This window comes from Octopus sinensis, linkage group LG3 (assembly GCF_006345805.1).
Source record: "Octopus sinensis linkage group LG3, ASM634580v1, whole genome shotgun sequence".
Lineage (NCBI taxonomy): Eukaryota > Metazoa > Mollusca > Cephalopoda > Octopoda > Octopodidae > Octopus > Octopus sinensis.
In genome coordinates this window covers 140,176,977-140,199,893 of record NC_042999.1, presented here as the reverse complement: position 1 = coordinate 140,199,893, position 22,917 = coordinate 140,176,977, and the positions used below count along the sequence as shown (strand labels likewise).

The 22,917-nt window shown below is 34.1% G+C and overlaps 2 protein-coding genes and 1 long non-coding RNA gene across 9 annotated transcripts in view; 1 reads left to right on the top strand and 2 right to left on the bottom strand.

The window, feature by feature from the left end:
• The window catches only part of LOC115209091 (transcription factor SPT20 homolog), a 64,332-nt gene extending 58,849 nt beyond the window's left edge, over window positions 1–5,483 (top strand). For both annotated transcript variants that reach the window (XM_036501419.1, XM_029777206.2), the window contains exon 23: window positions 1,425–5,483. In XM_036501419.1, the coding sequence (XP_036357312.1) occupies window positions 1,425–1,711 (287 nt within the window). In that variant the 3' untranslated portion in view covers window positions 1,712–5,483. The remainder of the gene's footprint in view (window positions 1–1,424) is intronic.
• The window catches only part of LOC115209092 (proline-rich protein 5), a 214,023-nt gene continuing 195,791 nt past the window's right edge, over window positions 4,686–22,917 (bottom strand). For 5 of the 6 annotated variants that reach the window (XM_029777207.2, XM_029777211.2, XM_036501420.1 and 2 more), the window contains 2 exons: window positions 18,292–18,331; window positions 4,686–10,706 (listed from right to left, as the gene is read on the bottom strand). In XM_029777207.2, coding sequence (XP_029633067.1) covers window positions 10,475–10,706; window positions 18,292–18,331 — 272 coding nt within the window. In that variant the 3' untranslated portion in view covers window positions 4,686–10,474. The remainder of the gene's footprint in view (window positions 10,707–18,291; window positions 18,332–22,917) is intronic. The other variant, XM_029777209.2, reaches the window with a different exon arrangement.
• On the bottom strand, window positions 14,442–18,283 carry LOC118762601. Its single transcript, XR_004998356.1, has 2 exons — window positions 16,454–18,283; window positions 14,442–16,400 (listed from the first exon to the last, which is right to left on the bottom strand). It is a non-coding gene; the product is annotated as an uncharacterized LOC118762601 (long non-coding RNA).

Genomic DNA, 22,917 nt, shown 5'->3' with positions numbered 1-22,917 from the left:
TTAATAGCATCCTTCACTTTATCTCGTTTTTAAAATTTAGTCTGAGGAGGTAAGCAATATCTGTAACCTTTTTGGGCAGCTGGAGAAGTATATGTGGTTAATGTTCATTTTAAATTTCTGCATGTTGATTCCTGAGTGTAAAACAAGTTGCATTCCTGAGAAGAGAGGATTGAATGAAGTTTATTTCTTTAGCATTCTGATTACTCAGCCAGATGCAATGCTTATTTATTCACATTTGTTTTGAATTTATCATGCATTATCTTGTAGCTTTGAGATTTCAATGATGTAATTATTTTATTTTTGGAATCACATTGTAAGATAGGTGTGAGAGGCTGGATCTGGCTAGTTTGAATGGAAAACAGGAAGAATATTTGGGTTGGATATGGTTGGGCTAAATGTTAAAGGATTTAGACAGGCTATAAAAGGTAAGAGCTAGGGAAGACAAGAGAAAGAGGGGAAGGTTTCTGCTATGTTCAGAGAAGCAAGAATTGAAAAGGCATGTGTAAGTGTGCTAATGGTTGTAGTTATGTATTTATGAATGAAAGTTTCTGAATGACTTATTTCTATAATTTTTTTTAATGCAGTATAAAATGTGTATATGTGTGTGTGGCCATGACTTCATATATATTATATATATATATATATATATATATATATATATATATATATATATATATGCAATGCCCTTAAGTGAAGTGCATTTATGCCCTGTATACAGGGTTGACAAAGATGAAGTTGTTTCCTTGGGTGAAGTGAAATTTTATCAGTTTTAGTGTAGTCGATTAGAATATATATAATGTTGCATATTAGTTTTAATAACTATCTGGAGATTTTCATGATTGGTTTTAAGGACTTGAAACATCTATATAACAATCTACTTGTTTATTCACCCATTATACACTAGTTAGTTAGAGAGGTGGAGTGAAGAAAGAAGAGTGGAAGAAGTAGAGAAAGGTGATTAATAACTTAAGCCAAATGGTCAGCTGAAGGTAGAAGTGAAGAACAGGAGAAAAAGAGGGAGAGAGAGGTGTTAACAACATGAGGTGAGATGAGGGAAGGAATACTTATATTGTGGTTAAAAAGTTAGTTGAAGGGAAAAGTAGATAGAGAGAAGTGGACAGCGGAGACAGTCATATTGAGAGGCAGATTCCATGGAATTTACATGGGTCTTACTAGTGTGATTTAAATCAGTAAATATATTTAGTATATGTAAATATATTTAGTATAGCAAATCTAAAGCAAGCTGTTTTGATTTAATCTACTTAATCATCTGTCAAGAATCTGTTTTTAAAACATCATTGATAGAATATCTAATTCTAGAGGGGGTTACTTACCCTCATGATGTTTTTGTTTTAAGGCTTTTTTAGGCATCAAATGTTTGTCTCTTTTTTTTGTGCTAATATCTGATGTTTCTGTATCTCCAGGTCTGCTGGCTACTAATGCCAATCTCACTGCTCAGCCAATTGCTGGTTTTACTCCAGTCACTGTTCAGACTGCAAAAACTGGACAACTGCAAGCAGCTAGTGGCAATGCAGCTGCTGGTTCCAGCCAAACTGCCATAACTCAACAGTCCAACAGTCAACAGCTGCAGTTTCATCAACTGCAGTACAAGCATCCCCAGTCAACCTCTTCTTCATCACAACAGTCAAGCTCCGGTTCCAGCAAATCAAAGAGCAAGAAACGAGCAACACCAACACCACCAAAATCTTGACTCCCTTATCTCAAACAGCTGGCTGTAGCAAAAACATATCTCTTGTCAGTGTCAGGTGTTGATTTAGCATATCTCCTCTTCCCATTCTTCCATCCATTCCCAATCAAGACTTATTAATCATCAATCACCACCACTTTCATCATCATCATTATCACCATCATCAGTATCGTCATCATTGTTATCATTACATTGAACAATACAGAAATAATAAAAAGAAAAAAAAAAAGAAACACATGACACAAATGAACAAAACAAAAACATTGATGTTGTTTTATGTGAATGAATTTGATAGACTGAGTTCTTCCTTGCTAAGATCTCATACTACTGCTTGGTTCTATACAACGGCCTTATTGTTGCTGAAGAGACTGTCTGTCTGTCTGTGATCTGCAGCCAGTAAACATTAGATTTATGTCTGTATGTGTGGTTGTATGTATTCATATGTTCAAGTGTGTGTGTATATGTTTGTATGTGTTTCAATTCTTGTGTTTTGTGTTTCAAACCTGTGAGAATCTGAATCAAAGAACATTGTTGAAACTGGTGAACTTTTTACTTCGCTGCCAATGTTTGATTTTTTCTTCTTTAAACCTCATAATGTTTATTTTTTTCCTTTCTAACTCTTTAATGACCTTTCAATCAATATTGGAGTGGAGGAGGAAAGTGATTTTGAGATTTTAAAAATTTAATCATTATAAGTGTGTGTATGTATGTATGTTAATGTGTGTATGTGTAATTTGCTCAAAACTGAAAGCATGTGAGAGAGAGAAGGGCAATAGAGGGAAATATATAATTATATTTATGTGTGAGAAAAATGAGATCAGAAAAAAATTGTTTTATAAATTAGAACCTCTCTATTTGCAGTCTGAAGACTTACTGTGTAACTGGGAACCTTAAAAATGTTTGGTGCTAACCCAGATCCTATTTGGTGTGCTTTCTGAATAAGCATCATAGCAGGTTCACTCCTTACTATAAAAGTAAGCTGGTTATATAACATGCATACACACACACACAACACACAAAAGGAGAAAAACAGATTTATGCTATATTTCACTTTAAAGGACTTGAGTTCATATGTGGTCGGGATCCCGTGTGATAAACCAACTGATGTTGTTTACCACTCCTCAGCTTGGTAAAAAAAAAAAAAGAACGACAGAATATGGTTTTACTTTATGATTCTGTCACAGGAACTAATGTCTATATTCCCCACTACCTTTGAGAAATAAACAAGGTATCTTTACAAAAGAATGAATATCAGAGTGGGCCTATACTAGTGTTTAACTGTTGCCAACCACTTGCCTCTTGCTACTCTAAGAATTCTGAGAAGAAACAAATGTTGTACTTTTCTATATTCCACTTATAATCTTGTTCCTAATAACACAGTTGATATTGTTTGTTGTTACTAACTATCATGTTCGTGCCAACAAAGGAACATCCTGGGATTTTTATAGAAAGAGGGTCAATACTTCATTCTTTTGATAACAGCTCACTAAAATTCCAAGCTCGCTAATTTGCTAAAAAGAAAATTTCAGAATTTTTTTTATCACATATCTAAACCAAAAGAGATTGAAACATGTTCTTCATTTAAGCAACCTAGTTGTTTTTTTAATATTCACTTGTATATTTTCTTAATCCCTGTGATCCAATTAATTCATTCCATTCTGCTAGGGTAGTGGGTGGGTAGTAGCTTGGTTCCTTAGTATAATTCACATTCAAGACCTCAATTTACTACTCAGAATTCCCTACTTTTACTAGAACTCTTCATTACTCATCCAACCCCTTCAGAGGAGTTGTGAATTTTGTGATGAATATTATGACACCCCTGTCACACTGTGCCATTAACTCTGCGACGACCCATTAGCTTACACTTTGCTGTTACATTCCCACTAATGGGGCCATCACAGTATCGGTGACTACAAATAATTTTTTCTACTCAAGAGGCTCATAACTCTACTGTTTCAAGTAGGATCCTTTTCTTCTATTTTTATTATTTCCAAATTGTGCCAACACAGGCCGTCTCTAAGCCTGCCAATTCTAGTGACCATCTTTAACATCTCTATAATTCACTAAAATTTGTTGTTGAGAATTGCAGTTTAGCTGATTGTTCTCTAATAACTGACACTTACATGTATTCCCTTTCCTTTATCTTGGAAAAATTTTTTTGGCTGTCTAGTAAAGAATTTTGTTTCCATACAAAATACCCCCTCCAAAGAAAACCCTAAATATATCATATTTCTTTATTTGGAGATATTTCCAGCTGTAGTTATAGCCCTACATAACAACGATGTATTGATAGTGGCTCACTGGTTACAAGTAACATTCTCAGTTAGGCAATTCTCTATTTGGAAATTCAGTTATTTGTTAACAGTTTAGATAAGTTTGCAGGCAGGCTCTCACTTAAACAGTAAAAAACACAGCATAGCCAAAAGAGAATTGCTTATCTTGTGATTTACTTTTGTATGTCTCTTAAATTTTCTGAAGTAAGGGGTGAAGAGGTTGTTGGTATGCATTAACAAATATTAACCATCCTAAGTAAGGTGAAATCTATATGATTGATCATTATAGAATAACTAAATGAAGGATTGCATCTTTTGTGTTAATTGGTTAAATTCATGCTTTGGTTCATTGAACCAGACAAACTGATTAATCACTCAACATTAAACTTGTATGTAGAGCAGTTGGCATTTTAGCTGTACACTCTTCCCCTCTAAAGTGGAAAAACAACCAATATGTAGGGAAAGCTAAATGTCTTCAGAGTTATATACATCAGTAGAGTTTTTAAGTTTATCTTCAAATGGTATCATGCTCAAACAACTGCAAAACAATTTGATTAAACATTTTCTTTTGCTTTTTTTCCTGTGTGTGCAAGATAGTGAAGGTTTAGTAGAGTAAACCTCCTTAAGCCACCCATTATTATTTTTTGTGTTGGCTCTCACCTCATCAAAACTCGTCTAGAAACAAAAATAACAAACTCACTAAATAAGATTTTTAATTTATTTTCTTAAAAAAATATTTGAAATTTTGTCCACAAGGATTTCAGAGTGTAAAGCCATACAATTACAGCTGCAATCAGATTGGAGGTTGTCTTGTTTAAGATTTTATGTTAACTGGGAAAACAAAGGATCGGTAAACTGTATACAATAGTTTATGGATTCTTTTATTATTATCATCAATAATAATTAAAAGAAAGCATGTCTTAAATCATGTACAGACAATTGCTCAGGCTTTGCACAATTTGTAAAATTACTTGTGTCAATTTTACACCCTTCCAATCAAAAAAAAAAAAGAGGGGGGAAAAAAAGAAGAAAAGAAAAATCTAGTTTTTAATGTGAATTGATGGTGCATCAGACTTGAATTTTGATTAAATTTGTGTGACTAGAAAGATATTGAGTAATATATGCTGGAATTTATATACAATTTCTTTTTGTAAATGTACAGAAATATAAAACTGGGCTCTGGACAAAATTCTGAAAATGTATTTGGGAGTAAAAAATTCATTTCACAATTTAGAATTTTCAATTCCATGTAATTTAAATAATTGTCCAAAACTCATGAGGCAAAAATCTGAGCTTTATTAGTAAAAATTAAATAAATAAATTCCTGTCTTTTAAAATGAAAAAAGATTTTGGTTATATGCAAGCCATTCTCATCTCAAATATGAGGGACTTCAACATAAAATATTACTTGAAATATCAGATGTTAGAGTTTTTCATGCTGTCCTACTGACAATTCCTGAAAGTTCTACAGGTTAATTAGAAAAATAAAACAGCAGAAAGATAAAAAAAAAAAAAAAGGAAATTAGGGCTCCATTGACATCTTTTAAGAAGCAGAGTGAGTGTGTTTTATGAATGTCTAAGAATGATGAACTTTTTAAATGATGCAGATCTGTTTGATGTAAAGAAAAAGAATTACATGGGTTGTTAAAGATGACTAATTAAAGCTTTTAAACTTCATTTATCTATTCTTTTTTTTTATCTGTTTACTCTGCTACAGAGAGAAATTGGATAGTGTTATATTTACTATAAAAAAAACATCTGATTGTCATTGCAGTTAGACATAAAAGAAAAGTACCTCATTGAGCAGTCAGCAAAGAAGCAACCAACAGTGGGAAGTTGTTACATCTACCCAATGTAGCAGCAGCCAAATCTCCCATAACAAATTCCCTACTAATTTTAAATTGAGAACCATTTATTTTAAAGCAGCATGCTTCCTAACAGTGAAGACCAGATGGGTAGAGCTATAAAGCTTGTTGGATGTATGAAATATTCCCAAGCATTTGATAGATTGTGTTCATGGCTTACATATTACAGTGCTCAAACAAAAGTATTAATATACACAATTCAAACTCCTGTACACAAGAGTAAGATGCAACATGCATTTGGTTCACTAGTCTATTTCATTGCCCATACAAAATACACTACATAAACATTTAAAAATCTAGTAAGGGCCAGTAGTTTCATATCCTGTCACCAATATTGTATAACTCAGCTTTCAGTAATGAGTCTTCTAAGCTGAAAGTAAATGTTACAATATGGTGCATATGATGTAAGCAGCAGCTTTGTAGATTAATTTTAAACTTAGGGACAATGCCACATACTTTGGGGGAAGGATATTGGTTAAATCAGCCCCCAGTACTTCACTAGGACTTATTTTGACCTGGAAGGATGAGAGGCAAGGCCAACTTTGCCAGGATTTAAACTCAGGTATAAAGAGGGTCAAAAATACTGAAGTTCACATGCCAACCATGTGCTTTTGGTTTCAGTCCCATTGCATAGCACCTTGAACTTTCTTCTAATAGACAACCAAAACCTTGTGAGTGAATTTGGTAGAGAGAAACTGAAAGATTGTTGTAAATAAATATATGTCTGTGTGCTGTCCTCTTTGTTAACATCTGCAGTTGTTTATACAAAAGTATGACGGGCAGTATTGTCAAACCTGTCAACAAATTGTCCAGTCACTTTGTGCTTTCAAAACCATGTCAAAAAAAAAGATCCCTTACTTGAAAAACAAAGGTTAAGATCAAGAAGAGTATCTGGCTGAAAGACAATACCTTAACATATTCAAGCAACCTATGCAGGCATGAAGAAACGGATGTAAAACAAACAAATCATATTCTGACTACCAATTCATTGGCCAGCAGTTTTAGTTTCAATCTGACTTGTGAGAAAAAATATGATAGGCTAGGGTCCTAATTAAACATTTATCTCTCTATTAATGCAATAGAAACCCTCATAGTGGGTCACAGTCAGAAAATGGATCAAATTTATGCCAGGACAACTTTTGCATATTTAGAAAAAGCAAAGCCAATCCCAACAGGATTTAAACTTGGAATACAAAGGGATGTAAATAAATGTCAGAAGTTTAAACCTGGCACCCTTCTGATTCTGTAATTCAACTGTCCTAAAAGAAATAGATCATTTACAATGAATAGCTTATTAATTAATGATAGGCTCTAGCTTAATTGTTCTATAAAGTTTTCTTCAATGTGTGACATAGTGATTTACACACCATATATGTTTTTTTTTTATTCAAGTGTTGGCAGCTGACAAAGCTGTAGGATTGTGGGTTTCAGATTCTGTCTCTAGTGCTACACTATCAGCAGGCAAAGATACTTATATCATGATGATACAGTTCACCCACTGACAAATAGATATTATGAAGTGACATAATTTACAACAGGAGATAACAGGATTACTGTTTTGATTGAAAAGTGCTTATTAGTTTATAGTGCTAGGCAAAAATCGTAGTATGGAGTTGAACAAGCCCTGTTTTATCTCATTGCAAAATGAGGAGCCATTTCCCAACATAAGCTCCAGAGCACAACAACAACACAATAAATCAGCCTCTATATGGTTGCTTGGCTTGATGAAAATAGCCAAGTCTTTCCTAATAAAAACATGCATTAATGTAGTTCTTGATGTACTGGGGAAGGAAAAGATAAGATAATCATATTTTTAATAATTAAATGACAATAAGATGGAGTTATATGACAAAGAAAATTGGTAGTGAAGGTAGAAAATACTATGAAATGACAGCAGACATAAAAGATATTGGACAGCCAGCTCATGGACCAAGAGAGGAAAATCCATTGTAGACATATTTTTCTGAATACTCTATTTTTCACATTATTCACATTTCTAGATGTCTTAAAGACTGGGGAAACCTATTTGATTTTCTGGTGAAAAGCAAAAAAAAACAATATTGTACCAATATGCAAGATAAATATTTATCCTTATTAGGTCTAGCTTAGTGGATCTGAATAGGATTCAAACCCATTATTAAAAGCTAATGAACAAGCATTGTCTTTGCTCTGAAATTCAATATGGTGAGTATGGTGAAACTCAAAAACCACAAAAGCACGAGGCTTTATCATTTAAGCTATAAGGGATTTGTTTGAGGGTTGATTTGGCTGATATTTTAAGTTATGCAGAATAAACATTTATTTATAACCTATAGTATTTTTTGAATTATACATAGGAGTTGTGTTTATGCTTTTCCCATGTGCATTAGGATGTCTATATAACTGATAGAAACTTGCAGTGTCTCAGCTTACTGCTGCACCTTGGTGCTTTTAATCTGTAAAGATTTCTTACATAGACAGACAAGGCCTCAGATTTATAGAAATAAAATTGCATAATATTGATACCTTTTCTGAAGGATATTAATAGAAGTGAGTACAACCTGAAATCAAATCTGAGCTTACCTTTATTATGCAAGATATTCTGTTCAATAGTGATTTTTTTTTTTTACAATAGCACAAGGCCACAAATTTGAAGAGATGGGATACAGTTGATTGAATCAACCTCAGTACATGCTAGGTACTTACTTTATCATCCCAAGAAGGTTGAAAGATAAAAATTATCCCTAGTGAGATTTGAACTCAGAAACATAGTGGGATAAGTTAATTGTAGCTCTGTACCACTTCTGCCATTTCATAATTATGTTAAAAGACAAGATTCTTAAATTTAAAAATGGGAGGGAGTAGTTCGTAACAGATTTAGGAACATGGGCAAGAGTTTCGGATATAAAACTAAAAATCACAACGGTTTTCATTAAGGTCAGATATAAAAAAAAAAAGGTGAAATTGTTTTTAAAGACATTCTTTCACATTAATGTAAGGAAGTCATTAATTGACAACTTTTTTTATGAAAAAGTTTTTGAAGGAACTTTTTTTTCTTTCCAAGTGCATAGCTGCCTTAGGATGACAAAAATTGGTTCCCTTCTCATCAAAATTTCAGAAATGGCTGTGTAGATATGGTATCAAACCACTAGGACATAGATGATGAATTCAAATTTAACTTCAGGTGTTCAGATGTTTCTAAGAAAGACAATTCTATTTGCTTTGACCTAATTGCACCTGTTGTGTATCAGGTACTCAAATCTTTCAAGAAAAGTTACCTGCAGCAAATTAACATTTTATTTTGGATATCTTCTTCACTTATTTGTTATGGTACCAAACAACTATAAAAGAGATTCAATTGCACATTTATATCCATGACCAAAGCAATTAACTTTCCATAGTCCAACCTAAATAGTTGTAAGGTACTATATGGGGTTTAAATCACTGATGTAAAGAGTTGTAGCATTATAGAATATAAATTCTCCATTAATAAGACCAGGAGATTAATAAGAGGGAGATTTATCCCTCATCTGTTGAACACTATAAACTTGTGTTGAGTAGTGACTTCTCTGCATCTTCCTTGCAATTCAGCTGTACGATTTGAAACTAAAAATGCCAACAACTATAATCAGGACTCAGTAAAAAAAAAAAAAAAGGGTGAGAGTGAATGGGAATGAATTGCTTTTCTTTTTGCTTTTGCCTTATAAAGGTGTGTACCATCACATAACAGCTGTAAACTATTCAACAGAAGAAAAAAAAATGTCTTTTTTTCTTTTTTGGACGAAAAAGTGACAAATCAGAACAATGATGCTAACCAGGCGTTTCATGCTTCAAAATAGCAGGCTGGCACCATTATTATTATTATTATTAAAGGCATTTAACTCAGTCCATAATTTAAATCCAAGGTACTTAGAGGTACCACTGCAAACATTATTTAATAATGGCATTTTGTACAAGTTATTATTTAGCCTGAAGTGTTCGAGTGTGTTTGTAAGAAAGGAGGAGGTCTTTTCATCTTTTCTCTTTTCACAATGTTATTTTTGAATAGTTGAGGGACTGGGAAAATTTCTGTAATGGGAAAAAATATATAACAATCACTCCTTCATTGATGTAATCATTTAAGTACAAGTGAATATGCACAACACAGTTTAAATACAGAACATTGGAAATGGGGGAGAAGGGAAAGAATATTTACAAAAAAATTGCATATGAATCAATTAAATAGAATCTTAAAAATAATGGCAGCGTATGTTTCAAAATCTGGTGATATTTTGAAGTCTCATTGCATATTTCAGCAAGTTTATATCATTGCATTGTTAAGTATGAATCCTCTTTTTTAATGTTTCCCTTCTATTGGAAATAGAAAGCTTTGTGATCCCTACAGTTTTCTTTTCCTCTTTTTTTTTAAAGAGTTATTTGCATCAGAAAAAATAAAAAAGAAAAAGAAAAAGTAGAGAGAAAGAGAGAGAGAGAGAGGGGGGGACCTCAGAAACCATTTTCATTGGCTTGCTTTGAAAATATTATATTCTCATCTACACTCTCTTTTTCTTCAACCATTTGAGACAGTGAAAATATATTTTGGAAGAGGCTCTGCTTTGTTGACTGGAAGGACAGAGTTTTAAGCAAGCGGAGGCTTTCATTTTACTAGGTCATGGCATCAAATTTGGAGTCATAGATACAACCTGTCGTCTGTCATTACAAGGTACTTGTAGTTTTGATCCTACGTAACAAGGCTGTGGCGCCGGCCACAATCGTTTTCGTCCACTGGTGCTAGTGGTGTTTGAACCACTATGAGCTTGCTCCAATGTCGGGTCTGGAGATACTTCATGTCGGCTACCATGCTGACTGGTCGTTTGTCGGAATGACAGAAAATTGGAGTTCCTATATAAAAAGAAAGCAACAAACTATATTATATATTATCACAAAATAAACAAACAATGCATCAATATTGGTAAATTTTTGCTATTTTATCATCTCCAAGGGAATATGGAGGTGTTGTTTTTTTATGAGTTAATCTAAAATCAGAAACATATATGGAAAAATTGCTATTTCGAATGAAAAAGCATAATGGTTAACCACTGCTTAGAACTCCGTGGTAATTGGTGTATATCCATGTTCCAATCAAATATTACATATAATTGTCTTCTGATTTTCATTTGGTATTATATATATCTGAAGAGTGTATATCCAAGAGCAGAATAAAACAGATTCAGTTTATCTTTTTATTGTAACATCATAAATTACTTAATCATTACAAATGTTTCACTAGTGGACATTAATATGTTGTGTGGTCATCAATAGGTAGATGATGGCATAATCACCTTGAAACACCAGATCTTCAGAAGAAAATAGTCATTTAGTCCATTATTATTTACCAGCCTTGGTTGGCAGTACTAAATGAGAATTGCATGGAAATTTAAGAAAATATTCTATATATAGCTGTTAAGAAAAGAGAAGTTATTTTTATTTTATTGGTGAAATAAAGATAGAGAAAGATGGCAGGTTAATAGCTGTGTTCAGGATGTCTAAGGAAAAAAGAAAAATTCAACACCTAAACTATTGCGGATCAAAAGTTAGTTATGAAGTTGGTAGTAGATAAAAACAGGTTGGACTGTACATACTTGTACACACATGCTGACACATCCATATACATCTATAACTTTTTATTCCCTTACACCCACCAACATATGTATACAGCCATACATCTAAGCATATCCATCTACACATATACAATAGGTATGTAAGTCCAAATATGCACCCATATGCATATATACACAATTCATCTTTATTTCCTCATATAAGACAATGGTTTATATGTGCACTCTTCCCTCTATCTATCTTTACTTCTCTAATAAAATAAATATAACAACTTTCTTTTTCTTAATGGATATATATAGAACATTCTCTTAAATTTACACAAAGTTCTCACTTAGCACTGTCTACCAACTGAGGTTGGTAAATAACTGGGTTGAATTACTATTTTCTTCTGAAGATCTAGTGTTTCAAGGTGATTACTACACAACACACAAGTATTCACGAGTGAAACACATGTAAAGATTATGAAATGTTAGATGTTACAGGAAGGGTATCCAACTGTAGAAATTAAACAAAATAATATGTATAAACACTGAGAGTTTGGGAGCAGTGATTTCCAATGGAAAGTGAGTCAGATAATGATGACCCAACCACCCTATGCCAGCATGAAAAACTGACATACAATGATGATACACACATGCACATTACCATATATATATATATATATATATATATATATATATATATATATATATATATATTATATATACACACACACATATGCATATGTATATATACAAACTTGCATATATAAACAAATATACATACATGTATACAAACATGTACATCCATACACATGGATATACATACATAAACATAGATATATAGACATAAATATACATATAGACATAGATATTATATATATATATATAAATAATACTCTTACATATAAGGGACTAAAACATCCAGACAGATGATACAAAAAAGGGACAAGAAAAAACAAGGATGGGTCATTTGGAGTTTTCTTTCCTCAGTCGAGTGCCAGATTTTCTTTGCAATTTTGGCTGGTTATACTCGAGATTGCTCCAATCTGGCATATCATCTATCTGTCTGCTTAATTTAATATGTCCTTAGTTGGAAGAAACCTGTTGTTAATGTCCTGTTATTTGCATTTGTATTAGTGTACCATTTCTCTGGGGTTTTTTTCTGTCCTTGTTTTCACATACATTCACTGCTTTCTTCCAAGTAATCTAGTGCTCTTAACTTAGTATTTCCTTGGGGCTGGCCAGATTGGAGCAATTTCGAGTATAACCAGCCAAAATTGCAAAGATAATCTGGAACTCGACTGAAGAAAGAAAACTCCAAATGACCCATCCTTGTTTTTTCTTGTCCCTTTTTTGTATCATCTGTCTGGATGTTTTGCGTTCACATATGACGGTGTACATACACTTTGGTCTCTTTTATGTAAGTACACACACTTGGGAAGTGAGAAAGTCCTTTATGTTTCAGAAAGGAACAGTCCAAGAAAAGTCCGAAGTGTTATGAGGTGGAGAATATATATATATATATATATATACACACATACACATAGAGATTTTATATATATACAGGTTGTCGTCAACTTACAACCGATTGACTTTATGACTATTGGGGTACCAGTTCCCGGCAGCAATAATAAGTAATCCAGTTGAAATCTAATGGATTTAATTTCTTAGAAATTAACCCGTCTAATTTTTGACTAACCCCAAAAATATAACACAAAGCTATGTAGACCTACAGGCCAACTTATGACCAGCCAGTCGGAACCAATTCTGGTCGTAAGTCAATGATGACCTTTATATACACATAGACATAGACATTTTATATACATACACATATAGACATTTTATATGTATACACATATATACATACACATTTTATATGTATACACATATAGACATAGATATTTCATATGTATACACACACACATATATATATATACATATATATATCCATAGAAACACACAATCTTTTCAGTATCTTCTCTTACAACTGAAGTTGCAAAGCATTTAGTTTGGCAACCTACCCTTGTTCCATCTTGTTATCATTACAGTATGTTAATAACATACACTGATAAAAAGACAATGGAAAATGAAACAAGTCTGCTATAGTTTGTAAAAAAACACAAACTATAAAAATTGTCCATCTTCCAACTTCTAACTTCTTTCCTCACTCATATACATAATGAACAGCAGTTGTCACTTGTAGGTATGTGTGAACTTGTAGCATGTACCATGCTTTCACCAGTTGTATTAAGTGTCAATGTAGTCACAATTAGACATGAGCACCCCCTCAGTCCTCCAACACATTCACCCAGGGGAACACACAGGATGTGCTAGCCTGAGGGAGAGAGGGCTCTGCACCAGTACTAGACAAGTGTTCACTTTCAGCTGAATAGACTGGAGTAATGTGAAATGAAATACCTTGCTCAAGGACACAGTATATACTTTCAATTCCTGGCTCAGGAATTGAACTTATGATGTTATAATCATGGGTCAAACACTAACTATCAAGCTATGAACCTGGAGCATGACAGTCCTCCAACTTATTGGATCCTGTCAAATCATCCAACCCATGCCAGCATAGAAGACAGGTGTTAAATAATGACAATACACACACAGTTTATTTAACTTGATCCAGTGGCCCGACACTCTGGAGTCTTTCGAGCCTACAGCCAGTTACTTCAACAGGGATAACCTGGATCTTACAAGAAACCAGAAACAGGTCAAGGAAACTCCAGAATATAAAGTACAGTTATGAAAACCTCTTTGTAGACCATAATGAAGAAAAAATCTTAGCTCAATTGGCATACATACACACATACATATCTACAGCAGTGACATACAAATGAGGATTATTTTGTATTGGCAAGTACCATGCTTTCAGTAATGGTCTGAAGTGCTCACCCTCTCAACCCACCAATTTCTAACCACTTGTCGACGGATTTAGTACTGATAGTCTGTGCTATGTGCTTGTATGAAGTTGTTCATTAACTACATAATTTTTCATACAAGAATTTTACAGCGTATTTAGAGATTCTTCTCAGTGTGGTATATTTGAAAACATGGTGCTGCACAGAGTGAGACATCACACTGCGCACACACACAGTGTTTCAATGTGGTCAGTACTGCTTCCCATCTGCAAGGGGTTACACCAGTGGAACATCTAGGATATGAAAACTTGAGTGAGTTGCACTAATTCAAAAGAGCAGGTGACATGAAAAGGATGTGTTTGAATTTGAACAATGCATAGTAACCAACACTGACAGCAAAGTGTTCTGGAAATATGTACATGCAAAGCAGACACCTCACTCTCTAGTTGGCTCTATTTGCAATCCCCACACAGATCATATTACAAAGAATGCATAGGACTTATTGCTGAATGTTATGTTGGCATTTTTAGTGTTGAAAATTCAAATGTACCATCTTTACAACCTCTGACATCAAATTCTATAACATCTGTGAAATATATACCTGCAATGCTGAGACACCTCTTCAAGAATAAGGCAACTATGCCTTTCCTGGTCTTGATCATGTTACTTTACTGCTTCACAAACATGGTGGCTTCTTTCTTTCACACCAGCTTTCATTCTTTTTCTAATTCTGTCTTAATAACTGTGTCACTCCAGAGCAGTGGAAAATCACCAGTGTCAAAAGGGTGATTGCACATCACCTGTCAACTATTGTCCAATCAGCTGCATTGCCAAACTGATGAGTCTGGTGTCAGAGAAACACTCTGGAACTCTCACAGCCTTATTAGACTTTCACAATTTGGAACTTATATCAAACCTCCTGCTGCTGTGGCCAACACATTGAGTTTCTTGAAGACATCAACTGAATCACTGATGGTAGCTTATGGGTGGATGTTATCTATCTTAACTTTGCTGAAATCTTCAGTTGTGTGCTACACAAAGGACTTATAGAAAAACTAACTCTCTGGAATAGGTGTGAAAGATGATCTCTATAACTGGTTGAAGCCCTTCATTTTTGGTTGAAAAGAGGTAGTCATGTTCTAGGACAGCACTCTTTCATTATGAGATGACATCTAGTCAACCACAGGAATCTGTTCTATGCACATAACACCAAGTTGTATCTTGAAATTAAAAGAACAGGTCCTATATGCTACAGATCTTCCCTGCAATCAGACCTGGACACAGTGCGGCAATGGATTACTAACTAGCAACTCAAGCTGGCTGTAGACAAGGCACCACCATTCATTTTGGGAGGAAAAACTCAACTTTTAATACTCCCTCTACAACATTAATCTTAAGAAGTCTGCTAATGAATGTGATCTGGGTATTATTGTCAACAGCAATTTGTATTGGACAAACCACATCTTTAAAATTGTTAAGAAAGCTGTGGGTGTCTTAGCATCACTCAGTAATACCTTTGTCAGCTACTCTCTAGCTATCTATTTAAAGTAGTATATATGGCTATGGTGTGTCCATATTTAGAGTTTGCTTCACCACTCTGGAACCTTTATCACCATCTCAATCTCTTGGGAACTGTTCAGAAACATGCAACTAGATGAATACCCACTGTCAGGTATCTACCATACTATAAATGTCCTGCCTCCTTGGGCATGGACACATTAAGGCTCCAGTGTCTAGCAACTAACTTGGTAAACACTCACAAAATTATCCACCATCTTTCCAACAACAACTTTGGGCACCTTTTTGAATTCCATGTCTAACACCTATAGATATGCTTACAAAATCGAAACAACACAGCACTCCTAACCTTCAGAAACATTTTACACACTCAGAGTTACTGAAGCATGGAATAAACTACCTGTATCAGTTGTTAGCTGTCAAGACACTTCATCTTTCAAAACTTCCATACTTCCTGAAATTCACCAACAGTACACCTAATGTCCCCTACACCTTTCTTTTTTAAATGCCTCATTCATTGTCCACTTTGTGTGCATTATTCTAAGTACTGCACATGCACTTTAGGCTACCTTTTCTGATGAGTAATCCATCTGAGCATTATATACAATTTCCTTAAAATCCTTAAAAATGTTTTAGCCTGAAGGCCACGGCCATGCTGGGGCACCATATTTCTAGGAAGCTGGAACAAAATATTACATCACATTTCATCCAAAATACTGAGAACCAATTATATATGTGTGTATTTGTGTTACATTATATAGGTGCAGGCATGATTGTGTGGTTAAGAAGTTTGTCAAACATGGCTTTAGGTTTAGTCCTACCGCCAGCAATGTCAAATTGAACACTCTTCTGTTTTCATCCCCATCCTGATGTGTAGGTTTATACATTAGTAACACTGATTAGTCAGTCTTGTTAGAGGTGACTCAAGATGCAGATGAAGCCAATCACATTTGATCATATGATATGTGACAGCCCAAAATGATAGCATACTTTTGATCATTAGAGTTATAATTGGTGGTGGGACAATTAGTTATTAAGACAAACAATTAGTCAGAAAGGTTTCAAGTAAAACAATAAATAATAAAATATAAAATGACACCTATTAAGTTAAATATCACTGTCACATACATATAAAAGACAAAAAAGTACCTAGAAGAAAAAAAGACCAATTTTTGATAAAAGAGAAATGATTTTATAAGTCCAAGTAAAAAGAAAAAAAATTAATTAGGAATAAGCCACAAGACTAACCAATAATGATACAAATGAAAGAAGTTGGTAGGATCTAATGAGGCACTAAGTCACCAAAGCCATCAACTGATTGGACAGATCTACACAGAACAGACAATAAGCACTGGATAATTTGGAATAATTTTATCAGGTCATGCAGAGAGCATTAGAAGCATTATTGATAAGAAAATAAAAGGCTTAATGAACACATGCATTTGAGTTTTCTAGTTTATTATGTAATCACTTTTGGACTACAAAACAATGAAGGAGCTTCTAGGTCATTTCTGTTCCAAGAAATAACAGCCAAATCTCCCTCAAATCACTCCCTACTATCTTAAGTAAAAAAAGGACAGAATACGTAATGCAGTCTTAGGTATCATTAAAACTATGGGATGGTCATGGCTGGAGCACTGTCGATGATAGGTCTGCTTGATCAGTATTGATAATTTCTGGTTGAGTTAATGGGAATGTTGGCAACTAGCTGCTGAATCAAGATATATTCTGACACTAATACTGAACTATGTCAAACATTTTTGGTTCAATCCACTTAGCTATAAATACAGTCAGTAGTTAGAATTCATAACTGTTAGCAAAGCTGAACTCTATAATTAATAGCAAATATTAGGAGCAGCTATGACGCTCATATTTTTCCTAAAGACATTATATAATTGTTCTGCTTGTTACTAAGTTTAAATTGTCCTCTGGTCTTGTTTCAGTGCAGATGTTTAGAAGACAAGTTTATTTTTATGTTCAGTAAGTGGTAAAATATCCCAATGTAAGTAGTGGTAACACTAAAGAATTTGATGATTTAACAAAATTATCATACATAATTAAAATTTTCATAAAGTATCAAACTGATATGTTATTAGTGGATCTGTATATAAATATATAATTATGGTACATATGTTGATTTTTTGAGCTTTTCAGTGTAATAAACTAAAGTTTGACTGTGAGAAGTATATGTTAATGAACAGGGATTATACTGTGCAGTTCAAGATTAAATTAAGTACAAGTTTGGATTGTGATAGCATTTTCATTAAACAATTTATTCATGCACAGCTAAAATAAGCTAAATGGCAGCAAGAGAAAGAAAGCAAGAAAGAGAGAGCATGAAAGAACAGATAAAGAATAGTATTTCTAAAAATGAAAGAGAAAGGAAAAAAGAGAGAGAGGCAGAAAATAGCAGTGGCAAAATGAACTGCATGATATGAAGGATCTAGAAACAGATTGGCACCGGTTCAAAAGGAACAGTGTCATAGAAATCAATTACATTACCTGCCATGGACTAGGGCATTTAGTAGAATTTTCGATGCGTCTGCAAGTGATACAAAACATGAAAATAGAAACACAAATCATTGAAGACATTCGCAACGCACACACACACAAATGTCACTTGTGAATGTATAGAATATACATATATATGTGTGTATATGTGAGACTATATATTTATCAGTATACACACATGCATACATATGTACAAAGACGCACAGATATATATATATATATATATACACACACATACACATATGTATGATACACACACACACATGTATGTATATATGTGGCATACACATATAAACACACACACACAGTGCATGAATTTGGTTTCACATTAGTACAAAAACAGGAATTCTCAGTACATGCATGCAATAAAAGAGTGTAAAATCAAGCAATACATTCCTGTGTGATTGGAAATTGATTTCTACCAAAGTTTTACAGAATTCACCTCACTTAGAATTGACCCATGATCTTTTGTGTGAAGCATGTATATTAAACAAATTAGATGATATACACTTATGAAAATAATTTAAGTATGGAAACTTGTGATGTCTCTGAAGTGTAGTGGTTGGAAGAATTTTTCAGTCCAGCAGACATAAGAGTTAACTGCTATCAGAGAGTTTATCATTACACTATTTTGGGATTATTGTTTTATATATATATATATAACAATATATATTTTATATTGAATTTGTTGTCTATTGACTTCTTATACATGCTAGGCCACTGGTGGTGAAATTTCTAAAAATTTTCACTACCCTATATAATTTTACGAATATATCAACAGAAAGCAGTCCATTGTGTGTGTGTGTGTGCTCTTGTCTAGACAGCACACAGAGGTTGTAAATGAGCATAATTGTCATGCAAACAATGTTGTGTGTTTCCAGCATACCATGAAAAACATGTATGGCCATAGGGAAACATTACCTTACTTGGAAATAGGTAGGGGTTGGCAACAAGAAGGGCATCTGGCTGTAGAAAACCTGCCTCAAGGAATTCTGTTTGACTCATGCAAACAGGGAAAAGTGAATATTAAATGATTGTCTGTGATGGATCCAGCTAATTAATTTGTTTTAGTGCACAAGAGTGACTATCTCAATTTTTATGAGTTTTTTTTTGGTCATCAAATTATGCTTGCTACTCCAGTAATCTTAATCCTGGATTTGCCTTAATGCATTTTAATTTGCTTAATGTGTGTGTAATTTCTTTTCTAGAGAAGTGTTGCAGTCATTTGAATCATTCCAGTATATAAGTGGTACCTAGTAAATTGGAGAAAAAAGTTAGCCTTGCTGGGCTTGAACTCACACATGAGAGGCTACTAATTAAAATATTAAAAAACATCTGACCAGATGTGCTACCAGTTCCTCCCAATTCCATTATATATGCATTTGTATATCATTTCAATAATAGACAAATTGTCTTTCCTTTGCAGACAAATAATAAAGTGTAATTGTTAATTATAACAAATAATATTAATAGCAAAACTCTCACAATTTAACAATATATGCGCGAGGTTAAAAAACATTTTTCAGAAAAGTAACAAACATTTTCAGACACCATGCAAACTGGAATTTTGTCACTTATTTGTTCACATATGGATTTTTAAAAGCTCCAACCTTGTCACTTTTTTTACTATCACTTTTTCTAGTAATAGTCTTCAGGTTTTTTGTTTTGAAAATTTGAGATTATCTAAAATCTCTAAATTTGCTTTCAATTAAAAAAAAATTAATCTAATTTTTATCATAAATTTATTAGGTTAAGGAGATATTACTGCTGCAATACTGAATATAAATATTCTTTGCATTTGAAGTGTATGAATATATTTTGTTATTTTTAATTACATCTTCATCCAGAGCTAGCTCTCCAGCTGGTCAGCTCCTGTCAAACAGCCCAATCCATGCCAGCATGGAAAACAGATGTTAAATAATGTTGATGATAATCCTATAATAAATTGAAACTAAATAATATTCTAAATTTGCTGAAAGTGAAGTAACTAATGTATTCAATTGCAAATAAAGTATTTATATCCAAAGAAAAATACTTCAGCCATAAACACCTTAACCTCTAGCAGTTTCGGATTAAAACAAAAAGAATCTGAAGACTATTTGAAAAAGAATTATATAAAGTTGGAGATAAGGACTAAAAAAAATATTACATGCGTAAGTGAATAAGTGCTGAAATTTTGCCCAAAATGTGAGAAAATGAAAATAACAGTTTCTAAAAATCTAAAAATCACTACTGATAATACTGGATGGTATTTTTGAACTGATATACATGTGTATCATATACACACTATGTCGTGGATTTAAGGAGAACTTCAAAAATTGTAATCTTTTAAACTCCTTGCAGCATAGCCAAGTGTTTAAATACCAGCATAGCCACACACACACACTGTAGTCAGAAAATAGGATGGAATTCAATATTGTTCAGCATTCTATTAGTTCTGCCATTTCACAACTTTACACACAAATAGAAGCCGACACATTTGTAGGGGAGGCCTGCATTCAATCTAATCAAACCAACACAAGACTGGTACTTATTTTATTAGTCCTGGAGTGAAAGAAGGGTGAAATTAACTACCAGGATTTGAACTAAGAATGCAGGACGTGAAGTTATTAAGCCTGACAGTAATGTTTCTGCTCCTTTCTGACAGTGATAATAATTCAACACTTACAATGTGTTCTTATATTCTATGGAAAAGCTACAGTTAACAGAATCAATCCAGCACAATAATGGTATATCTATCTTTGTCTATCATGAGCATTTGGATTTTTAAAAAAAACAACAAAAAAACCCAAAAAACAAATGTGTTAAATGAATCAGTGATAAATAAATAGAACATCTGGAGAGAATAGGCTTTGTTTCAAGTTGTCCTCAGTATTGTAAATGATCAGTGAGGCATGCTTTTGTAGCCCATGCAGAGTCTTTGATTGATCACTGACTCATGTTATCACAAATCAATTCATAAGTTTAACATGGTTCAATCCCTGATTATTGAGTGGCATAAAAGGAATCAAATGTAGCATGCAAGAGAGAAGACTATGTTGGTTTGGACATGTGATATGTATGAATGAGGACAGCTGCATAAAGAAGTGCCAATCACTGAAAGTAGATGGTACCTGTAAAAGAGGGAAACCCAGGAAAACATGGAATGAAGTGGTAAGGACCAATCTCAGGATGTTGGGCCTCACGAAGGAAATGACAATGGACTGAAATGTCTGGTGATACGAAGTTCTAGAGATGACCCAACCAAAACTGACTTATAGAAGCAGCGTGTGTCTCACCTACACTTAACAAGAAAACTTCTCACACACTCTACAAACCAAACAGTCTCTACATTTCTTCTCTTCCTCACATTTCTGCTTCATGCACTCTGCTTACCTCCCACTCCCCAATCCTGACTATATATACCCAGGTATTCGCCACCCCCTTCCCCCCACTCTGCACTCTTTAGTCACACTCCCTTCGCAATACCCTGCCACTTATATTATGGCATTCAAACCTCAAGGGTCTGCTTTGACACTTAACACCATCTAGATTTCTCTCTTTCTTTACTTAACCATCCCATTTATATTCTGATCCTTGTCCCTTTGTGAGTGAGTATGCCTAGCATTTTGCCTCCATCTCTCTCTCCTTCTCTTGCACTTCCCTCAGGTTGGGTAACCATGTATTTCTTTTGTGGTAGTGCACTTGTTTCTGTCTTCATTCCTGATCTCTCTCTCTCTGGCTGGGTAACCTTGTACTTCCTCTACAGGAAGACACCTGTTTCTGTCTCACTATAACCTTTCATCATCCAACACAAGATCTCCTCCTCCCATGTCCCCTCCCCCCCTGAAAGTTTTTTTTTGTCTTACAAGTACTTGGTGACCCCGTCAGTGCAGGTGCCACTTAAAAGCACCCAGTCCACCCTATAAAGTGGTTGGTGTTAGGAAGGGCATCCGGCTGTAAAAATCCTGACAAAACAGTCACAGAAGTTTGGTGCAGGCTTCTGCCTGGCCAGCTCTTGTGAAACCGTCCCACCCATGCTAGCATGGAAGGCAGACGTTAAACGATGATGATGATAATGGATATATTTGGCATCTCAACCTGACCTTCAATTTCCTTTCAACCCATTTCAAGATGAGACCAATTACCCTGCTTTTAACTTCATCTTAATTCGTATCTAATAGGAGATCTGACCCAAATCAGATCCCAGACATCTTAACATGGCCTATGGTCCAGTGACGTGTGATGCTGCCAGCATGGGTTTTCTTATCCAAGTAATGAAATAGAAATTCACCAACTTGTCCTGGTTAATATGTGCTTCTGTTTCAGCCTAATATTCCTTCATTACACTACCCACCACACTGATTTCCATGTTTGATGCTTTGATGGTGAAGTCATTCACACATAGTAATAGTCTTCCTTTGTCTTAGTTCAAATGGGATAAAATTCAATACTTCTGGTTTCCACAGAAAGGCTTGAGAGCCAAGAAGTACAGGAGTGAAAAGAGAGGATACCATTGATAGTGTGTAATTCACAACAGAGCAGATGGTGCTGCACACTGATGCAATCTAGCCTCTGATAATGTGACCATAGCTGATTGCACTGAGGACTGCCATAAAGTACTAATAGTTGAAGAAA